Source organism: Phocoena phocoena, chromosome 2, assembly GCF_963924675.1.
Source record: "Phocoena phocoena chromosome 2, mPhoPho1.1, whole genome shotgun sequence".
In the NCBI taxonomy this organism is placed as follows: Eukaryota; Metazoa; Chordata; class Mammalia; order Artiodactyla; family Phocoenidae; genus Phocoena; species Phocoena phocoena.
Window position 1 is genome coordinate 69175508 of NC_089220.1, and position 23532 is coordinate 69199039.

At 44.4% G+C, this 23532-nt stretch overlaps 1 protein-coding gene across 1 annotated transcript; it reads right to left on the reverse strand.

Annotated features, from left to right (window-relative positions):
* Positions 1-677: 677 nt before the first annotated feature.
* Positions 678-3057, reverse strand: FOXG1 (forkhead box G1). Its single transcript, XM_065871852.1, has one exon. The coding sequence runs from the start codon at positions 3055-3057 to the stop codon at positions 1609-1611; it is 1449 nt and encodes a 482-aa protein (XP_065727924.1). The 3' UTR covers positions 678-1608.
* Between the last annotated feature and the right edge of the window lie 20475 nt (positions 3058-23532).

A 23532-nucleotide genomic window follows, 5' to 3' on the forward strand; every position in this document is an offset into this window, starting at 1 on the left:
CATTGATCTGCAAGTCATTACAACAGGTGATCACTTCAGCAAAATCTATATTGCAACTTCAGCACATCTTTATTAGAACTCTTTCATTGTGGGTAAACAGCCACAAAAATAAATGCTGACTTAGAAAGTATAAATACAAATATTTAAACAAAAATATTTGCAGCATTCATAGCGCAAATTGTACCTGAACTGAAGGGCTCTGTGTGTCTATATATATATATATATATATATATATGTATATATTACATATGTGTGCATTATATTCACTTCTATCTAACCATATACATATATTTATTTATAATTTGCCAAGTGCTATAAACAAGATACCTGAAACAAAATATATAAAAAGCATTCTATCAACTGATTTGAAAATAAACACAAGGTAAATAGCTATGCACATAAAATAATCTTTTTGCTGTATATCTACAGAAACTTAAAGATATCAGCTGAAAAGCCTATATTTTGTTTAAAGCTAGCGTTTATTAAATAGCCTGCTCCTTGTAAAATTTGACTCCACAATGGAAAAAAATATTATTTTCATTTAAAAGTCTTAGTTCAAATGAAAGGAGCAGTTCAAATTTTAGTTGGCTGAAAAAGCCTTTGAATTCCCTAGAACTTTTAATGGTCTTTCAAAAATTAGCTCTACTTAATAAAAGAGACAAAAGTATCAAGATATATATGAATTTAGCCTATTTTTTTATTTCTGTGTGTTCATAGTAAACATTTTTGTAAGTGACAAACACGGGCATATGACCACAGTATCACAATCAAGAAATTTTAAGACAACATTAACAATCACTCAAATTTATGCGGCATCTGCGCAACACAGGTTACATATTTGCAAGGTTTACCTATAAGTACAATAGGTATTAACATTTCACTACATTTAGAAAAAATAAAAGTGACCTGTTAGTGACCACATACATCAAAATATACACAACACAAACTGAAGGCAATCATTAATTTTGTCCCCTTCCGATTCTCTGATTCATTTGAATAGGCAGTGCTGCCAACTGAAACAACTTTCTTTTTTTTTTCTTTTTTTTTTTAATACTTAGTATACCAAGTGCATTTTCTAGAACCCAATCTTTGGTCTAAAAGTAAACAAAAGAAAAAAAACAGGTTTTTTAAAAGAAAAAACAAAACAATAAATGGCCAAAATAATTTCTTGGGTACCTTTACTACGAATGCTTCTTAAATACAAATTACAGTTTAACATTTTTAAACTCTCCCCATAATTTAGGTTGTTCTCAATGTCTGCATCCACCATAAAGATCCATGATAATTTATAATACTGCACACATGGAAATCTGGCGGCTCTTAAGGACAGACTTGTCAGGTTTGAATGAAATGGCAAAGCAGTCACTATTTAGATACACATTCTACTATAATTTTGACTTCCAAACCTTATATTCTACAATGTATTCTCCCCACATTGCACCTCGCTGACACTCCACACCTTGTTAGAATAATAAACAACCCTAAGACTGAACAAACGTACAGAAATGCGGGGGGGGCTTAATAAAAAATACCTGGACTTATTTTGTAATTATCATTTACAATGCAAATGTGTGTAAAACGTTCACTTACAGTCTGGTCCCAGGGATGTTAATGTATTAAAGGGTTGGAAGAAGACCCCTGATTTTGATGTGTGAAATAATCAGACAGTCCCCCGGACAGTCCCGTCGTGAAACTTGGCAAAGAGGGTCTTAAAGACTCACAGGGCAGGGTCGAGGGGGCCTGCGGAGACGTGGACGAGGACGCGGCCCGGGCGCTCATGGACGTGCTGCTCTGCGAAGTCATTGACGGGTGCGGGACGTGGGGGAAAAAGTAACTGGTCTGGCCCGCGAGCAGGTTGACCGAGCAGGGGTTGAGGGAGTAGGTCCCGGAGCAGGGCACCGACAGGCCGCAGGGCACCGAGGCGGCGAGCGCGGCGGCCGTGAGGTGGTGCGTGGCGTACGGGATCTCCCCGTTGACCAGACGGTCCACGCTCAGGCCGTTGGCTGTGGAGAAGGAGTGGTTGTTACCCAGCGAGTTCTGAGTCAACACGGAGCTGTAGGGCATGGGGTGGCTGGGGTAGGCCGACGTGGTGCCGTTGTAACTCAAAGTGCTGCTGGCGCGGGGGTGGTGCAGGGACAGGAAGGGCGACATGGGCCAGTAGAGGGAGCCGGCGCGGTCCATGAAGGTGAGGCCGGTGGAGGTGAGGCGCGCCCCGCGCTTGAAGGCCAGCTTGGCCCGCGACGTGGTGGAGCGGCGCCGCAGCTTGCCCGTGGTGCCGCCGATGAACACGTCGTCGCTCGAGGGGTCCAGCATCCAGTAGTTGCCCTTGCCCGGGTCGTCATAGTGGCGCGGCACCTTAACGAAGCACTTGTTGAGGGACAGGTTGTGGCGAATGGAGTTCTGCCAGCCCTGCTTGTTCTCGCGGTAGTAAGGGAAGTTCTTCATGATGAACTCGTAGATGCCATTGAGCGTGAGCCGCTTCTCGGGGCTCTGCCGGATGGCCATCATGATGAGCGCGTTGTAGCTGAACGGCGGCTTCTCGTACTTGCCGTTCTTCTTCTCGCCCTCCTTGCCCCCCTCCCCGTCCTTGCCGCCCTCGCCCGCCCCCTTCTTCTCCTCCCCCCCGGCGCCGGCGCCCTTCTCTTTCTCGTCCGGCCCGACGGGCGCCAGCTCCCCGGGCCCGCCGCCCGGCTCGCCCTTGCCGCCCAGCCCGTCCGCTTTGGCCCCGTCCAGGGCGGCGGCCGGGGGCGGCGGCGGCGGCGGGAGCAGCAGCTGCTGGGGGCCCTTGTCGTCGTCGGCGGCCGGGGCGCCCCGTGCTGGGGGCGGCGGCGGCGGCGGTTGCTGCTGGGGCGGCGGCGGCGGTGGTTGCGGGGCGGGCGGCGGCGGGTGGTGGTGGTGGTGGTGGTGGTGGTGGTGGTGCTGGGGGTGGTGGCTGTTGTGGTGGCCGTGGCTCGCGTGGTGGTTGTCGTTCTGGACCGCTTCTGGCACCAGGCTGTTGATGCTGAACGAGGACTTGGGGATCATTTTCACCTCTTTCCTATCTCCCATGTCCAGCATCACCCAGTCGTCGGGGGGAAACGGCGGCGGCGGCGGCGCGGGAGCGGGGCAGCGGAGCGGCGGGCGGCGGCGACCGTTGGGTGCCGAGCGGGGCGCGGGCTGCGCGGGCGGCGGCGGCGGCGGCACTGAGCGCTTCGGCAGCAGCGCAGTTGGACCGCAGGCTCCGGCGCTGGCAAGTCATGTAGCAAGAGCAGCAACCACCCCTCAGGAATTAGAAGAAAAAAAAAAAGGGGGGAAAGAAAAAAAGAAAGAGAGAGAAAAAAGAAACAACCACCGCCCCGGGGGTGAAGCTCCCTCGCTCCCAACTCTACTTCTTGGTCTCCCCCCCACCCCCCGCTCCCCCCCCCTGCTGCTTCCTCCTCCTCCTCCTCCTCCTCCTCCTCTCGCAGCAGTCACAGCAGCAGCAGCAGCAGCAGCAGCCCAAAGGGGGGGAGAGCCGGGCGGCGGGCGGGCGCGTCCCGGAGCGGCCGCGGCGAGGATGGGGAGACAGCGATCGAGGCGGCTATAGCCACAATTAATTTTCCGAGCTACAGGCGCACACTAGGGCTGTAAAAAAATTTTTGGTTTAACCTTTCCTGCCGCTGGGCCAATCAGAGCCGGCGGCGTGCGGGAGCGTCTCTCCTGCCGTCGACCAATCGGCGGGTCCGGACCCACCCACCCCGCCCCACCCCGCCCCGCCCTCCGGCTCCCGCCCCCTCGGGCGCTCGCCTCCCCCTCTCCGCGGCCCTCGGCCTCGCGGCCGCGCGGAGCCGCGTAGGGATACGCCGGTGGGAGCACGCTGCGCCGCGGCCCTTCTTTGCGCCCCCTCCACCCGTTCTACCCCGCGGGTCTGCTCAACCGAAATCCCCCTCTTAGGGCAAATATCTCACATTTCCGGCTTCCTTTTCATGTAGTGGGTCATTTTCGTTTGAGCGTCAATATTTGTCCTTATTGATTAAAGTTTGTATCCAATTTTATGTTTAAAAGCGGGGGCGGTGGCGGCGGCGGCGGTGGTGGAGAGAAGAGTGGGAGTGCAGGGAGAGGATGCAGCGAGAGGGCAGGAAATGGAGGAGGGAGAGGCGAGGCACTACTTTCCCGAGTCGGCCTTGCAGGCCCGGGTCCGGCATTTCGGAGCCCGTAGGAAAACGGTGCCCCTCCTGGGTAACACTCCTCCGAGGTTTCGGAGGGTTGGGGAGGGAAGGCCCACCTCTGGCGTGGGAGGGAGGTCTCCTATACCTTGGGGGAGGAGGGTCCGGCAGAGGTTTGGAAATGAAGGGATAAGGAGGAGGAAGTGGGCTGGCGAGCGCGGGGCCAAACAGGGTTACTTACTCGGTTCCTGCGGCTCGGGCGGCGGCGAGCTCGGGCGCCGCCGGGAAGCCAGGCCTGGGGCTCCCGGCGCTGCGGCGGCGGGCGAGGGCGGCTCAGTGGTGGGCGCGTTTGATGGCCTTCCGAAATGAGGGGTGCTCAGAGAGAAAACAATACCAAACAATCTCGAAATAAACCAGGTAACACATGCTCTCTATGTGCGTCTCTTCCCCTTCTCTCCCGCTCCAGACCTTCGCTCATGCTCTGGGTGACTCGGTGCCGTTTTCTCCTCGCTGCTCCAGCTTCTCCTCAGCTTCTAATCCGAATTGGAAGCGAGTAGCCGCGAGCTATCACCCTGGAAATGTTTTCATTTTGCTTGTTGACATTGGAGGGAAAATAAGGGTGGGCGTCTATTTCTTTCCGGTTTTTTTTTTTAAGCCTTCCTATTTTCACTCCCTCTTTTCTTTTTCTTTCCGTTTCTCAAATGCTTTTAATTTGTGCGGGCCTTAATCCTGAAATAACCGCATGCTTCAGCCAGCCCTTTCCCATCCTGAATGCTGCTGGAAGGCGCCTAGGAGCCTTGGGAACGTGGGTCCCACAATTCCAGCTTCTTGGGCTTTAGGACTGGAAGGTTCGGTTGAGGGTTGAAGTGAGTGGGGAGATTGTGATTCGGGGGCTTTAAAGGGATCCCGTGGCCAGGGGCAGGGCTAAGGCCCAGCATTTCCCAGGGATTGGAATTTGGTGCAGGGCATACTGATCAAAGGCTGTTTCATCCCACATGGGCACGAAACATACCACATTTTACGGAGGATGTAGCCTGAGAGGAGAGGGAGGTGGAGGAGAAGCATAAATGAAAAGCACCTTTTCACTCTGTAAGGTAAATCATTATAAAATGTAAACCTTTCTTCACCTCGATAAACTCTCAAATTATCTGACAGATTTGGTATTTACGAAAACGAAGGAAGAAAAAGCGGTGCTTATGTACGATGTTAAATTTCAATTCTAATATAAAGAATGCAATTGATGAATACTCAGGTTAATAAGGAGTTATTCCACTCTCCCCATCCCACCCCTACCTTGAAATTATGAGAGAGAATAAACTCTGAAGAGAATAATAGACAATTATAAATAGATAATGATTTTTAAATATGGATCTATTAGGAATGGCATAAAGGAGCTTTGAACATTGGACTAACCTCAACTATCCATTCACTGTATGTGTGTGTCTTCCCCCTATTTCTACATAAGTCCTTCCTTTAAAACAAACTATATTTACATGTGGGAAAATTCAAGGGTTCCAGCTATCGCCGTTAGTGGTGACATGGCCCCAGACTTTGACTTCTAAGCTCCTGATTTCTTACAGAGCCGGGTGAGCTCATGGGTTTTGCGGACTCGGCTGGAGAGATCTGTGGGCCTTCCTCTTTCTGCTCACTTTTCCTCCTCCCACTCTTCTCCCCTCCGCAGGCCTGTTATTCCTCCTTTTCCTCAACTCGCATTCCTGCCTCCTCCCCTCTTCCCGCCTCCTCCCCCTCACTCCCCCCACCCCTCTTCTCCTTCTATTCCACTCCCTCACTCCATTCCTCCACCTACTCCTCCCCATTTCTCCCCCCACAGCCCCCCTTCTCATCACCACTTATAATGGCACACAAGGGCTCCCTCTGAGGTGGACGGCCCGGTACGTTTTCGTAGTCGGTCTAGCGTGAAATGATTCGGTGTAACCGGATTCTTGGGAAAGGACAGGTTACGTAAACATTTACTGATGTGGAGTAACTATACTATTTGTACTCTGATATGCAGGAAGGAAAGTGTTGATTAACACAGAAGAAAAAAAAGCGAAATTAGCTGATTGCATGCTCATAAGTGCAAGCTGTCATTGAACTGCTTTTAAAATAGACACAGCTGGGTGTTTGTGTTGAAAAATTTCTTGTGTTTTTGCTAATACTGAAATAAGCATGATTTTGTATACCAAACATTTTCAGATCATTAAAATTTGTAATCTGTGCTGGTTTTAAACACAAAGAAAAGAAACAGAATCATTTCGATGTAAAATTTGCTGATATTATATTAACTCAATCAGGTCTGTACAAATTGTGCATTGTGCCTCCTAAAATCTGTTTGATCAATTTAATACACAAAGTGCCAAACGTGGGTATTGTTTGTTAACATTGGACATTTTATTCAAATCCAAACTCAGCAGCAAACTGGAGGAGCACTCCTTGAATCCAACGCCAGCACTGACTGATGAATTCTTAATGTTTTAAGGTGTTTCTTAGGTCAAAGCTGAGTGTTCATTGTTTTGTAATCCTGCATAAAATTTTAGCAGGTGAAAATAAGTTTTTCTTCTGTTTACTTTCAAATAGCAAAAACTGGGGTCTGCTAATGAGAGCTGGAATAATCTGATTTTATGTGCCAGGAGCTTATATTGACTGGGAAAATGTTTTGCATGCTAATTAAAAATGTGTTATATTATTTTAAGGATTGCATGGATGCAAGTCTTAAAATAGGATATTTGTGTAGGAATAAATAGATTCCAGTTTAATATAATCATATTAAAGATATATTCTCCCTAATGACAAAGGTTATTTGCAATTTGGGGGGGAGGTGAGTTTGAATTCCTTTTAATAATTTTAATTAGACTTTATGGTGAGATAGAGTGATATATATATATATGTATACACACACACACACACATACATATATATATATATATATATATATATATATGGGCTTGTTCAACAAAACATGCACTGTTTACTCAGCAGCCCACATTTGTCTCAGCAGTGGCTTCTTTTTAGAACTGCTACTAGATGAAATGGAGGGGGAGGGGGCTCTTGGACAGAGTATTGTGCAAGTTGAAAGTCCCTGGATGGAGCTTTGTATATCCTACCGGCCAATTCGGGTGCAAATTGGATTTGAACGACTGCCACATCCACCTCAGGCCTCTTTCCTAAACACAAGAAGCCCTAACTCTGTATTTCCACCTCATGCAGTCTCTGTGATTACCTTCAGAAGACAGAGGGCATCCGGTGGTCTCAGATCTGAAAAAATTCTTTATCACTTTAATATTGTCTCATCATCAGCTTAATCTTGATCTCTCAAACACACAGATCTGTAAATGTACACTGGTAATGTCAAAGTCAGAGCAAATGTAATTTTCTGGGATATATAATGGTAAACTTCTCCTCTGTCTGCCTCCCCCTTCACCCCCCAAAAGAGGACAGGCCTTGTAAAGAGTGAGCAGTTCCAACGGAAGAATTCCTTGGGAAATGAATTAGATTATTCTGTCTCTAGTTTTAATTAATAGCCAAGGCCCCACAGCCAACTGCAGGGAGCAGCACGTTTAGCTTCTCCATCTGGCGGTGCTACACTGAGTCTTCCTTAGGGCCTATTTCCCGCTTTTGGTTGGTGCCTTGCTTCTTTTTTCCTTGTTACCTGCTGGTTAAAGGAGGGCGAGCCATTTTTGCCTAAAATCCACCCTGCTCTCGGCTCCCTGGATAGGGTGTCCTTGGAGCGGCACCCAGCGCCAGGCTCTGGGTAAAGCTCTCTTCCTGCAGATGCAAGGGGAGTCCCTGACCCTGTGATGTTTGTGAGTGAGCGGAACCCTTGCAGAGGCATCCAGGTATTTCCAGAGATCCTGTGACTATCAAGGTCTGCTCTCGCTGAAGCCAACTCTTCCTTAATCCCTTCCTAACAGCAGGTAATGGTGCTAACATTTAGTGATTGTAAGTTACCCTTCAGTGTGTTGTATCCTTGTTCTGTGGGTTTTGGTTACAGGTTATACGATTAGGTTTGCGAGAACAGTAGTGAACTAAACTTCTCAGTAAGAGGTCTTCACACCAGGGAAGTGTTACTTTTCTGCAGCAGCCTTGCCTCGTCACTCATTAGGGAGCTGCAGGTTGTCAAGCGGCTGCTCTTAGAGCACGCGCACGCACCCGCAATATCCCCAGGGACGCGCACACGTGCACGCGCACACCACAAACACACACACACACATATACACACACACACACCTCACTAAAACTAGATTAAGAAGCCGATGATTAAGACAAGCGTCTACTAGGCCTGTCATTTCAGCATCCTTCCATCATAACATTGTGGCACCGGCAATTTTGCTTGAGAACTTTGAGAAAAAATAATTCATGGGAGAGCCTCGTATTTGAGAGTCGAAATGTTTAACTTGTATAAGCTGGGGAACCACTTCGGAAGTGAGAAAGTCCAAAGTTAAAAATTTTTTTTTTTAAGTAAAGAAGAAGAAGAGAAGGAAGAGGAGGTCTGGATAGAGACCCTGGGACTCCCCAGGCAGGTTGCTGTGACTCTGCCAGAAAGCTTCCAAGCTCTCTGAAGGCGAGCACATACTGATCCAAAGGAATCGTCTTGAGACCTGCAACAAAATACACTTGGGAGAAGCTTCTTCCCAATATTACCCCCACAGAGAGCCAGGCGTGGAGAAATCCATGACGATGGTCCTTTGACCACCCCAGGGTCGAAGGACTTTTATAAAGTCTCTCTGAACAACCTTTCAGTCGAACACTCTGCACATCTCTTGTAAATATAAAATGGCCAATAGTCGTTTACATGTTTCCTGTTATTTGCCAGCATGCTTGGGATCTCTGAGGGTGGACAATTTGCAGAGGGAGTTGAGTCCCTGACAGTGTGAGGGCAGGCCCGTTCCATTTTTTGACCTGATCCAATTAGGAGAAATAGTCCCACACCTTTCGGGCAATCGTGCCCTGAGAGGCCAATTTCTCGTTTTCCTCCAGAAGCCCTAGGAAATGGCGCAGCCCATCCTTCAGAGGGGTCAGGAAATGCTAAAGGGAAAGACAAAGAGTGGAAGGAGTGATGGTAAACGGGAATGACGGAAGCTAGTTCTCAGGTCCTTATATTTAACCCTTCAGTCTATCTGAAAAGGGAGGAAGTGAGAGTTGGCAAAAGTCAGCACACAAGACAATGCTACCTTGGATTTTTCACCAGTGGGACATGGAAAGGGGGGGAAAAATGACTTCATAAGTATACATCGGCCTGGAAGAAGAACTTACAGGCCTCAAAATGCTGGTCTCCTAGAGTTCGAGCTCCTTACTATCCCATCCCTGTTCTCCTTAATTAGTTGGAACTTCAATTTGACTTCCCGTAAGACACCGAATAATCTACTTTGGGAAATGCTAACAGCACTCTTTGGAGAATATGGGGCATCGAGTTTCCTCTATTCTGAAGTACCATCCCAAAAGGTCCCCCAAACTCCAGTCGTTGTGAGGAAAGGTGAAGCGGTACAGCTTAGTGACAATTATTAGGACGGTCAGCTCTGAACCAGTCACCCTCTCAATAGTTAAAAGTACACGAAGAGCACCGAACAATAGAGAAGATTGATAGTATGTTTTAGACAATGCTCGCACCCACTGACGGTCGTCAGGAATGATGAGGGAGAAAACTGCCTGCGCTGGGGTGAGCAGGCCAGGAGGCAAGCAGAGACCCTTCCACCCCAAAGTCCCCCTTCGCATTTGAAAAGTCGCATGAGACAAAGTAAACTGTTTACTAATCGAATACGTCCGCTTCCTTTCTAAAAACCCAAGTGGACAAACCAATGAGCCAGTTTTTACTTCGTGTCTGTCTCATACCCACCTGTCTCCTCACTCTCGAACTGCAGTTCCCGTAGGTCTTCCCCTCCCCCTCCAACTTGAAGCAGTGGAAAATATGTTGGAGCAGCGTTTCGAAAAAGGTCCTGATCCTCTCCCTCCCTCGCTAACCCCTCGAGGCTGTAACGGCGACGGTTCCCTGCGAGGAGCATCACGGAATCCGGGCTCCCGGGGCCTGCGCTCCGCTCCTGCCTGCTAGCACCCGCGCGCCTACCCCGCGCTCCTTTGTCGCCCGCGCCTGCCCAGCGCAGTCCTGCTAGAGGACTTGCTTTTAGGTTTTATTTCCGGATTTACCCCTCTTAGAGTTACCTTTTCAGCCCAGATGTCTCGTGTTTGCACATCACGCCGGAAGCACGCATACAGATCAATATTTTTGGGCTAAGAGGTCATCTGCCACAGTGAACGTGGGAAAAAAATAGAGCCCAGTTAAAGGTTTTAAGCTTATTATTTGTATAAAGCACAGCTCAGAGTTAAAAAGATTGGGGTGCGTGCAGGTGAAGTTAATTTGAATATTCAATTACATAGAAGAGGTGTTGGACCCAGTGGGGGAGAGCAGTTATACCCCTATTTGTCTCCTGCCCTTTGGAAGGAGCCGAAGGCAGGGAGGAGAGGAGCGGCCAGGGTAAGCTAGATGCAGGATGGCTTCAGGAACAAATTACCGCTATGATGTGCAAACAAAACAACCCTACTCTTCCGTTTCAGAAACTACAACAAAGGTAGTGGGGAGGGTCACTTTTATTTTAAAAACAGTCCTAGGTAGGTTCTTGTTTACCAATTTTAGTATCTTTCTTCTGAGCTTGTCCTAAGGCACGCAGGAGAGAAAGTAACGTTCAAGAAGAAAGCCGGGTCGGCAAGTTTGGCTCCCGAGCGTGTGAACTATGAATCACCGCGGTGAAGATCTTTTTTTTTTTTTTTCTCACCCTTTTCTTTTCTCCTGGAGCGTGAACTTGTTAGATAAGATAGATGAGGCCTCAAGGATGTGGAATCGCTGATAAAGCCCGGCTTCTTGGAGAGCAGCCTGTGAGGCTGCTGCGTTGCCTCGGACGGAGCTGAGGGGCGCGGGGCTCGTTTCGGCGCTGCCCCAACGCAAGTGCTCGCGGCCGCCCGCGGGCTGCACCCCGCGCTGGGATCGCTGCCCAGGCAGCCTATCCTCTGGCCTTAGAGGAAGCACCCCAGAAGACAAAAGAACGGCCCCAGCTGGGCTGAGAATCTGCTCTCCGGAACACAAAACGGGGCCCGTAGGTTTTCCTGGAATAAGTTCGAAGTCCGGACCACAAAGCAATCGGAGGGTGGGAGACACTAAATTTTAAAGAAGTCTGGAATCAGGCGTGAAACACTATTTTCCCCATTGATTAGAAGTGGTTCCCTTTCCATATATATATATATATATATATATATATATATATATGCACATGCTATTGATTACACACCGCGATTTACTTGAAAAAATGCTTAGAGTATCTTTAGCACACGCTCCTCAGTCTTTCAATTAGCACTGGATTTTGCCCCGGGATTGCTCCCCAGGGCGGACAAATGGAGCCAACTCATCTCCAGCGACTTTTTTTTTTCGCCCACGTGTGTATCCACGCCAGAGCTTTAGAAGCAGTTTAAAATCCCCAGCCTTGGTTTCACTTGATATTGTTGTTGTTGTTATTGATAAATATTGGGTCATACACAGCCACTTGTCAGAGCCTTTGGCTCCATCTCGCAGCTGCAGCTCCTAGCGGGGCATTTGAGTCTTGTTCTAGGAACTGGAGGGATTTGTTGGGAAAAGAATTGCATAGTCTCTGCTCCTTCAGTTGTGGAGATGGCCCCTTAAAATCCTACTTCTTGTCTGTCTACTGTCACGTTTATTTCTTTATTTGTTCAGATATGTGAACACTGGGTAGACGTGTGTCTCTTTTCCCCCCGTATCTTCTAATTGAAATTATCGTCAAAATAAAAAGGGATAAACTATTGACCCCAGTTTTCTTAAGTATATCTGAAACTAAAAAGAACATAGGTGGGTGGACAGATAATTTTTGTAATTGCTGGGGGATGGTTGAGTCGGTAGGACGTTTGGGGCTTGTGTAATTGGAGTAATTTATACAGTTTATCTTTCAACTGTGCTGTATATACTCTTTCCCTTGATACTGCACACGAACTGAGCCCATGGTCGGCTTGTCTTGGCATGTTTGAAGCCCCAGACACCCAACAGTATCATTACAGGAAAGAGACAAAACCCTAAAGACTCGAGGCAGGGAGGCGTCTGCCTTGAGGTGAATGGGGAGTTTGTCTCGGCGCTGGACTTTTCGGGTAAAGCGCGCCCACTGGCTCAGACTGCCTGGCAGCGCGGCGTTAAGGTCTTCCCCGCGCAGAAGTGCAGGGAGGGGGTGGGGAAAGAAACAGCTGATTTTCGACATTTCAAAGGGACTCTTTCTATTTATCAGTGTTACCGAAGTGTACGTTACTGGAGAAACAACAAAACAAGCATAGAGCTGCAATTTTCAAGAAAATAGGATCCCCAAATATAAAAATAAAAAAGTAGCAGAGAAGATGTATAATTCAATCAAATTACACAAAATTGCTTGAAAATCCAGAACAGTAGCGATCCATTATGCCTCTGTTTTATTAGTGACAAGTACAATTACTCTAAAATAAAGAACATGGTGAATATATAATTGGCTGTAATCATGTTAGTGTTTGAATAAAAATGACGGGAACATTTAACACTTTGACAACAAAATGTTCAGAAATAACTTATTTATTCAAACAGTTTTTATTTTCCACCAAGTGAAGGAGAAACACAGTTTGCTTAGGAAAATCAATGACTTTTCCCTGCAATAAATAAATATCCAAAAGGGGAAAAAAACAACCCCACACCTCTATATTATTACTATTATTATTTTTAACTAGCAAGAAGCTTAATCCTGTGTTTGGAGTCAGCACCGCCTAACGGTTGTTGGGTACCGACGTCCGCCACCTAGAGGAAAAGCTCTGCAGCTCACCCGTTTTCCGGCGGTGACCTCGGGAATCAAAGTTAATAAATATTCCTTTGCAAATTGCTCTCCAAACTAACTTACCCTCCCCCACCCCTCAGTCCCCTTCCGCCCTACAAAATCGTCACAATATTTTCTTAGTAATTGCTCTGTGCAATTGACAGAAGTGCCGAGTCCCCGGCAGCGCGGTCCTCTCCCAGCAAAGAGCCAGAGCGCGCTGGGGAAGTAGGTCAGGGAATATTTGCGTCTGGAGAGAGAATCCACTTTCGACCAAAATTCTTCTAGAGCAGCCTGAATTCGGGTCTCATAAAGCAACAGCTGATGCTGGAACCCCACATTCCAGTGCTTTTTTTTTTCTTTTCTTTTTTTTTAGGGCGTTCTCAGGGAAAACACAGCTCGGATCCCTCTGTCCGCCAGTTGCTTACCGCGGGGCCCCTTTTCCCGAATTCTCCCCGGTCCACATGCCCCTCCCCGCCGCAGACACGGAGTTGTGAGGTCCGGGCTCTCTCTAATCGGTCCTTCGAGACCAACGGGACCTTTGATTTTCCTAAATAGGTTGTAAAGGCATTAAGGGGAAGGCCATGTTTTGAGGGGTCACCCCTGTGGCCCTGGAGGCCGAACCAGGAGAAATCCCACATCTTTACACTGAATCCTGGACTTTCGAGAAATTTCCGCAGTGTGCTGGGTAATTTGAGGACGGACCCGAAGAGACTAGGGACCTTTTCTGCATTTTAGTTTTGGTGGATACTATTGGCTTCTCCCGCAGAAAAAGCCAGCCTTACACCCGGGTCTTGCCTGGCTGTTCTCAAGGAAGTCTTGGGGAAAAGAGATGCTAAGCGAGTGTGAGGGGCTAAGAAAAGAGAAATAAGGAGGGTGTTCGGGGCGCTCAGTGGCTGCTTGATAGCCGAGCAGCGGACTGTGCATGTCCGCGCGCCGGCCCTGCAGGCGTTTCTCCCCGCCCCACGCGTCCAAAGTTTTGTTTTGCTTTGCTTTAATGTACCTAGAATACTGTTCAAGCTGAAAGTTTGCTAGAAAGCCGAAGAGGGAACAAGCAAGCTGAATTCGTTTTGGAAAACAAAACATCAGCAACAACAAAAAAACCCCACCCTGATAAATAATTGGACTTCAGCTGGGTTTCATTCCTTAAGTTTTCCCTTCCCTCTCTTCCTCCCCTCTTTGCTTTCCTTTCTCAGTTTCTCAGCTTCCCCGCCCCCATCCCCATCCCTATCTTTATTTCTGTCTTTATAACCTATCCAAATCCCTATCTCCAAATCTCTCTATGTGTAAGAGAAAAGAAGCAGCGTGAGGTGGGTGGAGGTGACCATTTTTACGCTGAATTTCGGAACCTCCCTATTTGTCAGTTCTCAGCCCCGACGCTGCTGGAGTTTAAAGGAGACATCTCAGAGATGACTCTTCCTCTCATTCTTCCCAGAGGCAACTTCAGAACCATGGACCTGTTTACCTACTGTAGAAATTATTTTTCTTAAGATAGTCGAAATATAGGTATAGGTACATCTCCTCTAAAACGGATGTCCCAGTACATGCATGCCTCCCCTATGGAGTGAGGCACGCCCCAATACCCTAATAACTCAAGTCCTAAGAATTGTTCCGTTTTGTTTTATATAAAACTAGCGCTTCCACTCTCAACTCCCAGGTCTGTCACTCCTCTCCCGCATTATATTAACAGGCGATGTTAGCCTTCCCCTACGTGTTCAGGCTGCTAATGCGGTCCACTTAACGCAACAAAAATGCTCATCTGTGGAGATTTCCCCAAGGCTAGCCGCGATGCTCGCTCCTTTCCTTTTCAGGGCAAGTCCTTTCCTCCCTCCCCCTTCTTTGCTTGAGATGGGGGCTGAAAAGGGGGTTCAACAACCGCGAGCGAGGGTGTGAGCGCTCCCTCCTCTATCTCCTGCTTGCCAATTCACCGAAGAGATAGTGAATTTTTGGTTTTCTCTTGGGAACAGAAATATCTGGAAGCTTCAGCCGTGCCACTTGGTTGCCTCTTTCAGTTAATTTGCCTTCCTCTTTCTTTTCTTCTCACCTCAGTCTATGAAAGCAGTTCAGGATTGCTCTCACAGCCTCCTCTGCATCCTTTTAGCTCCTGCCTTCTGAAGGAAACTCTGCTGGCTTTCTCTTCTGTTTCAGCAGGAAAGCTGGGTTGGAGATGCACTCTGTAGCGGATTGTTTGTGTATTGTGTACGTTTGTCTAGTTTTAATAACTTTTTGGAGGAGACTTTCCTGGGCTTGCTGACATCCCCCCCCCCCCCTCTATGGAGGAGACTCCCTGGAGGAAGGAATCACCTGAGCTTAGCTGATGGCCTTTTGTCAGTTTCTCTTACTCTTTAAAGTCTGGTCTGGGAAAGTCATGTGTCATCATGATTCATATGTATCCAGTTTCCAAGGAGAAGGACATCAGGGAGAAAGCAAAATAAAACTAACTTAACATATAATAAGTATTATTAATTAGGTTTTGGTTTAAAAGATGATGGCCTTCATTGCTTCCATCTGGAACACTGTAGATATTTTTTTAAAAACCCTATAAAGTACAGACATTAGAACAGAGCTTTCCAACTCTGGCTCAACCATGCTCTTTTTCTTACGGACCCTTAGGCAAGTTACTTCACTTTTGTAGTTTTCGTTCTTCATCTGAAAAATAAGTGATCTGCATTCATTAATATATAAGATGTCATCTACTCACCAAAATCCCCAAAACAGTAAAAAACAATTACCCAAACTCTAAGAATCTTTTTTTTTTTTCTTTTTCTGGAAGCACTAAGAAAATCTCATTCAAACGGCAGCAGCGACATCTAGTGACCATATGACAGTGTGGGAAGTTTACCAAGGAATGGGTTTTCAGAGTGAGACGTCTTGGTTTTTCTAATAAATCTTAATTGTCTGGCAAAGAGTACTCTTTTGATATCAAAGAGTTCTTACTGAGTTTAGATTATAGCAATTGGTTAAAGAAAGAAAAAGATGCTTAACGACCTCAAGTGTGCATATAAGGCAGTTAAAATTTATAAGAACACTCTTCTAATGTTTTAAATTCCAGGTCAAGAGACTAGTTCTAAAAAATAATTATGTGGGTTGTGCTTTATTTAACTAATTTTTCAAATTAAAATCAATTGTATTACTGCACAAATACTTAACAAAATTGGAAAGAGGTAGAAATTTCCAAGATTTCCTTTCATCTTGACCAACCATTTAGTTGATTTGAGATTGCTGTCTAGTCAATATCAGGGAACATACTAAAAATAACTCCCTCCTTTAAGTCACCACATATATAGTCTGTCCATAACAACTTTGCTCAAAGTATTTCAAAATTCAAAGAAATGGGATTCCTATTACTGGATGGACTCCATCTCTTTCTGTAGCAAAGATTATCTGGGCACCGGTGAAGTCTTAGAAATGGCAGAGAGACTATAAAGCCCAAGACGTTTCAGAATAACAATGTTAGCATTTTCTTGGCATTTCACACTTTAGACAGAGGCAAAGAAGAATTCAACTTATTCTCTGTGACTTTATAAGCTGGCCAAGTGTGTGGGCGTAGTTTGTTCATGCACTCAGTGAAGTGTGTGTTTCAATTCCTATTAGCAAAGCAGATGATGACTGTTGGAATATATGGATCCATGTTTTATAACTTTAAAGGAAGCCAATTTTGCTTATTATATTTTATTTTTGACCAGTACTTTATGCACTTTTACTATGTAATTTGGCCACTGATTGACTTGCTAGCTAGTTTAGCCAGGTAGTATTTTAGTGTAATAAGATAACTAGACTCTTAGTTAACCCCGGGGAGAACTTGGGCTAGTCATGCCACTTTCTTGACCTTAGTTTCCTTAAATATAAAATGAGGAGGTCGAACGCTCCACTGTCCCTTATTGCTCAAACCAACCATAAATCAATAAATCGTCAACCCTCATTTGCAAAGACCCTCTTCTGGTGCCTCTGTGGTCATCTGTGACCCTTCAATGTCGATGCTGAATTCTCCAGTTAGGCATCTCATCAGAAATTAGAATGGAAAGAATTGACGAATCCCACTTCTTCATGTCCTGCCCACCTCCCGGTTTGTCTGATTTTTAGAAATGACAAAAATCTTAGACTTTCCAGTCAACATTTACCAATTCGCTGGCATGCTCTCAGCTCTCTTGTCCATCCAGAAAAATCACAGTGTGGAAATGGGACAAAACTGAACACAAAGCTGGGGCAGCTGTATTTGAACATGTATCCAACATGTTCCCATATCCCCATGGTAATGGTTATTTATTATTAGTAGTATTATTACGAACCAGAGCCAAAGTACTCTGGCTGCAAACAGCCTACGTTTCCTTCCTGCTTCTGTGGCCCTATGAATAAATTTCTTCAGGAAGGAGGTGGCAGTAAAATGTCTCCCATTTTTATCTGGCTTGGAATATCATTACACACATTTAGCAAGGAGAAGATCGTTCACAAGAGGCAAATATTACCCCACGATGCAAATATGCTCAGCATTTAATATAGGTTCCAGGGAGACTCGGAACGATACTGACATGGATTGACAGAAGGGCCACGGTTCATTATAAATAAAATTCTGAATCTCTCAAAGGTTTATTTTTAAGATGCTTTCCTCCTTTCTCATCTCACTAGATGTCTTCCTGCTCTTCATACGACTCAGAATGGTAATAAAAATACCCTATCTTTGTATAAAATTAACAAGGCATATTTTCTTCTGTGAATTCCTCTCAGATTCAAGAGACAGGTATTATTTTACTGTAGGAGTGAGAAAACTGACCTAGAGAGGCTAAATTACTCACCTAAGCTCATACTGCTGGGAAGACCCAGAACAGGAGCATGAATTCTGGCCTGGGATAGGCTGCATCTCACTTCTGCTTGTCCTCAGGGTTGAGGTCCTCACGCTGGGAACCAGGCTTACAGACCGACCTGCTGCTGTTCCTTAGGCCTCACCAAGATTTCACTGCATATATTTGAGAAGTCTCAAACTTTTAGGAGATTCTTGGGACCCTTGTAACATGGTAGAATCTGTGCTTGCTACTCTTTTTCTTTTTTTTTTGCGGTACGCGGGCCTCTCACTGTTGTGGCCTCTCCCGTTGCGGAGCACAGGCTCTGGACACGCAGGCTCAGCGGCCATGGCTCACGGGCCCAGCCGCTCCGCGGTATGTGGGATCTTCCCGGACCGGGGCACGAACCCGTGTCCCCTGCATCGGCAGGCGGACCCCCAACCACTGCGCCACCAGGGAAGCCCTTGCTACTCTTCATTCATGTATTTCTCCTCTTAATGTTAACAATTTTATATTAATATATTATTTATATTGTTTATATTTTCTTCCTAAGGAATAATCTTTGTGAAATGATAGCAAAAATAATATAAAAATATATTATTTATATTTTCTACTAGAGGGATAATCTTTGCAAAAAGATAGTATTCAAAACATGTTTGTTGGTGATCTTGGGATCCAAGATGTTGGAATTGGAACGAATGTAAGACATCGTCTGATTCAGCAGCTCTGGAGAGAGATCACTCTCAGAATCAGTGGCTCCTGGGAGCTCTGCTGAGTCCAAGTCCAGATTATTCTAAGTATCCTGGCATTGTTTCCTGCCCATCTCCCTTGCTTCTTGGCTTCATACATTAACGTATTTGGGAATTCCATTCTTGCTGGCTATCCTGTGGGCTGGTTTTCCAAATAGGCTGCCTCTTCAGTAGCGGGCAGTAGATCTGGCTAAGGAGCCCGCTCTCAGCTGGGAGCTGTTATCTTCCTCTTGAATGTATTTTCTCTGAAGTAGCTCTGTGCTGCCCTCCACTGGCACTCAGCCGCTAGAGCTAGCTAGCCTTCTGCCGTCTCCGCTAACACACTGCATCTAGGGCTCCAAACGCGATATGAGAGCACTATTAACCACACTATGTATGGCTTTTAATAGCATGAAAAATAGGACCCAGGCCCCTTCGTGTCCACTTATACCCTGTGTTCTCACTTTCTACGAGTTTGCTGACGGGCTGTGAATGAGTGTATCTGACATTCACTAAGTTCAAGTATTTGTGCTAGAGTATTTGGAAGGGATTACTTGAAAGTGTGTAACTTCTATTTAATTATCAAACTGCAATACACTTCAGCTGACATGATACTAGGCCACAAATTTCTGAACGTGCTGTACTTACTCAGTCTTAAGGAATATTAAACATTTTATCCTTAATGTATATATAAAGATATAGTGAATTATATGAAATTCCTAAATGATATGTACATTTTTCATTTATTCAACAAATATGTATTAGACACACAGTATGTGCTAGGAACTCTTCTTGGTGCTGAGAATACAGCACTGGTTAAAGAATATATAAATTATAAAAACAACCGCTGCCTTTATTGAGTTTGTTTACTAGTTGGGGAAGATAAATATTAAATGAATTAATAAGCAAAATGTCCTTTAAGGGAATATGGCACTACCATATCTATTTCCTACCGGAAATACACTGTAGTGATTCCACGTTTTTAAGAATATCGGTATTAAGATTAAGACAGGCATAACCAGAGTTAGATATGGATTTTTGCTACAAATATTTATTGTGTTATTCATGAATATATTGTGAATATAGTATGGGCTTGTTAAAGCAATTGATACAGATGAGTGTATGAATCCCTCAGCTGTAAAGATGTTTCATCTTTTGATTCTATCACAATCTTCTCTCCTATTAGACTGTCTGGCAAGTGCCACCTTGTCACCCCCTGTAATAGCTGTCGTGGTAGTCCCTGCTATTGCTGCCTTGATAATGGGATCTGTTACTGTCTTTCCTTTTTCCTTTGTTTTTATTATGTTCTCTTTCTTTCTTTAATAAATTTATTTATTTTATTTATTATTTTTGGCTGCGTTGGGTCTTCGTTGCTGCGCATGGGCTTTCTCTAGTTGCAGTGAGCGGGGGCTACTCTTCCTTGCAATGCGCGGACGTCTCATTGCGGTGGCTTCTCTTGTTGCAGAGCACGGGCTCTAGGCACGCGGGCACAGTAGTTGTGGCACGTGGGCTCAGTAGTTGTGGCTCACGGGCTTAGTTGCTCCGCAGCATGTGGGATCTTCCCGGACCAGGGTTTGAACCCCTGTCCCCTGCATTAGCAGGAGGATTCTTAACCACTGCGCCACCAGGGAAATCCCTATGTTCTCTTTCTATGTCTTTTGCTTTCCCCACAGATAAGCTCAAATAGATGTCACTGGCCCAATGGAATAAGTTTTTCCTTTCTAATGTGGCAGAAGTACCAGTCGCAATGAAGCAGGTATAGTTACTTTGTCTTCTCTAATCTACCAGGTCTGTTGGAAATGAATGTCTGTCCCAGGTGAAACACAAGTGGTTTGGAAAAAAAAAAAAAAACAAGCCAAAATACCAAAGTAATGTTGACATTAGTTATAGGTACAACTTTGAAAAATGTTATATTGGTTGAAGAGTTCTTCCATGTTGTCAGGGACCAAGGGTCACAACAAGCTGCTTGTCCGTCCTCAGGAATAATGCCATTGCCCTCACCCAGATGTGAGGTGAGCCATCGCTGGAGATGTATAAAGTACATGTCAGAAAAGCAGTTTCTAACTCTCCCAGTCAAGTGTGAAACTTAGATGGTTCCATACCCTTATTTTTGAGTGAGCTTAGCTGTCTAGCTTCAGCTCAGCTAGAGCTGGCCTTGACACATACCCAATGTCTTTGGCCATAGGTTCAATAATTACTTTATATATCATTAATGGCTAACTTGAAATGTCATGCGTGTAACATGTTTATACAGCTGCCTGGGTACCTTCCTTTTACAAACACTATGAAACAACACTTGTGTATGTCCTCCCTGTCCTTTGCACTGGAAACTAATTCTTGTTGGTTAGGATAAGTAGTTTGTTGTTTTTGAGAGAAGAGCTCTGAACTTAGAGAATGTTCTTAAATTTTAGAGGGTTTGGCAATTTGGTGTTTACATAATCAAGGTTTTACATTATTGATTTGAAGTGATCAAATGGAAGAAGTGAGGGGATGGTACGTTTAACTGAATTGAATACATTGTAAGGTGCACCATTATTTAATAGACCATAAAGAAAGAAAACGTGCTGTGAATTTATCTGACATGCCATGAATTGTGAGATGCATCCACACCTCAGAGATGTTCAAATATGTGTATCTCACTATCACGTGAAATGCAGTAAGTGTTTCTTCATCGCTTTGAGATGGATTCATCTCTTCCATAGCTTCTTGGGAAGACACATCTGGTAATAAATGCATATTGACTATAGTAACATGAAGAACCAAAAACTTGACAGCAAAAAAATCCTTATAATATGACAATTATGTATTTTAGTGTTTTCGTAGATGGTTTAAAAATGATTACTGAGACATCTTTAATTCTTAATAGGAATCTGAGAAATCTCAGGATTTCTAAGTAAGATGTTTATAGTAAAAGAAAAAAAATAGTACATATTTTGGAAAAAGCTCCATAATACAGAACTGATTCAGGGTTGTTGGATGAGAAGCTTCAACCTTCCCTTGGAGGGTTTTTCTGATTGGAACTTTCTAGTTTTGTTTTCATTGTGCAGTCTCATGGTATTGTCTTCTACTAGGAAGACATGCCATCATTTCACTGCAACATGTGGGTCGGGACAGCAGGTAAGAATCTGAAGACTCAAATGTCCTTATATATGAGTTAGAAGTGTATATTTTTGTTTTCTTTCTTTCTTTTTTTTTTGCGGTACGCGGGCCTCTCACTGTTGTGGCCTCTCCCGTTGCGGAGCACAGGCTCCGGACGTACAGACTCAGAGGCCATGGCTCACGGGCCCAGCCGCTTTGCGGCATGTGGGGTCTTCCCGGACCGGGGCACGAACCTGCGTCCCCTGCATCGGCAGGCGGACTCTCAACCACTGCGCCACCAGGGGAGCCCATAGAAGTGTATATTTTTCTTAATAAATTATTTGATATAATATCTTTAATTTTTTGCTTACTTCTCATTTTAGCTTAATACAGCCTTGCTGTAAAAAATGAGTTAGACCTAGCTGCCAGGTCTAAGTCTGAAATTTATTCTCAAGAACAACTGAGATGTAATAATGGGGGTTTACAAATAGAAAAGTTAATATTCTGATTTCACTTCTGGATTTGGTTTATGTTGGGACTCTGAAAGTCACGCAAATACCCCAAAAGATAAGAATATTTGTTGTCACCAACTACTTACCTTGATTGATCGGAAGTCCTCATGTATTCTACAAGTATGTTGAATTGTTTGAATATTGTACTGCTCCTTCAGTACTCAAAATAAATATCACCAGAAAATCTTTGCAACTTCAACGATTTATATACTTTATATGGTGTTTAAAACTTTTCATGCATTTTAATAAAAACTGAGTCATTTTTAAAATATGAGGTTTTGGTATAAATCCACACATCAACTTGGAAGGCATAGTTTTAATGCAGCTGCTGTACATTTTCTTCACAGCTTACTTGTAATGTCATTAGTCATTTTTAGGTCTATTAGTCAGAAGTTTCAAATCTGTAATGTGGTTGTCATACTTAGTAATTATTTTTTAAAATGCTGAAATACAATTTAGTGTGTTGAAATTCAGCTTTATTCACAGATTTCCCCTTCTGTTCTTTTGCAAGAGTCAATTTGTATAATGTCAAAATAACAGTGCCTCTCTACACTCTTAAGCATTTTAGATGTGTCATCATATTAATTTTTTGCCCTTTACTACTTCCATTAATTAATTCTGCCCTTTAACTTTTGCTGATCAATGTGGACTAAATTGTAATTGCAACATTTCTATGAAATAATGCCAAATTAAGGCTGATAGTGGCATGCTGTGAGTTAGTGAGGGATTTTAACATTTTTGAGCTTGGTATGTTGATATAAAACCAGATAGACTAAGAATCAACTTTTAAAATTTTTTAATTAAAAAAATCTTTTAATTAAAAAAATTTTATTGAAGTATAGTTGATGTTCAAATTTATATGTTACAGGTGTATAATGTAGTGATTCACAATTTTTAAAGGTTATATTCAACATATAGTTATTATAAAATATTGTCTATATTCACCACGTTGTACAATATACCCTTGTAGTTTATTTTATACATAATAGTTTGTACCCCTTAATCTCCTACCCTTATATTGCCCCTCCCCCTTCCCTCTCCCCAGTGGTAACCACTAGTTTGTTCTCTATATCTGTGAGTCTGCTTCTTTTCTGACTGAGAACCAACTTTTGATTTATGTTTAAATTCTAGGTGTGAAGAATTTTGAATATTATATTATGGTTAAAATTTCCTTGCAGTGTCTGCTAAATACTGGTGGTTTGGAGACATGTAGTTTTACATGATCACTATCCCATTAGAGAGTTAAAATGTGCAACGGGGAAATGAAATAATTAAATATCTCATGAATGTTTATATTAATTCTCACATGGATTGAAATATTGACTTTAATCTAGATTACCCAATATGGTTGATTGTTTATCTATTAAGTGAATGTATAATCATTACTTTTTCCGCACCAGATAATGTACGAGGAGATGAGGGTAGAGTGATGAATAAAATTTAGTTTCTACTCCAAAAGAACACAGAGTCTGGTGGAGGAGACGAACACA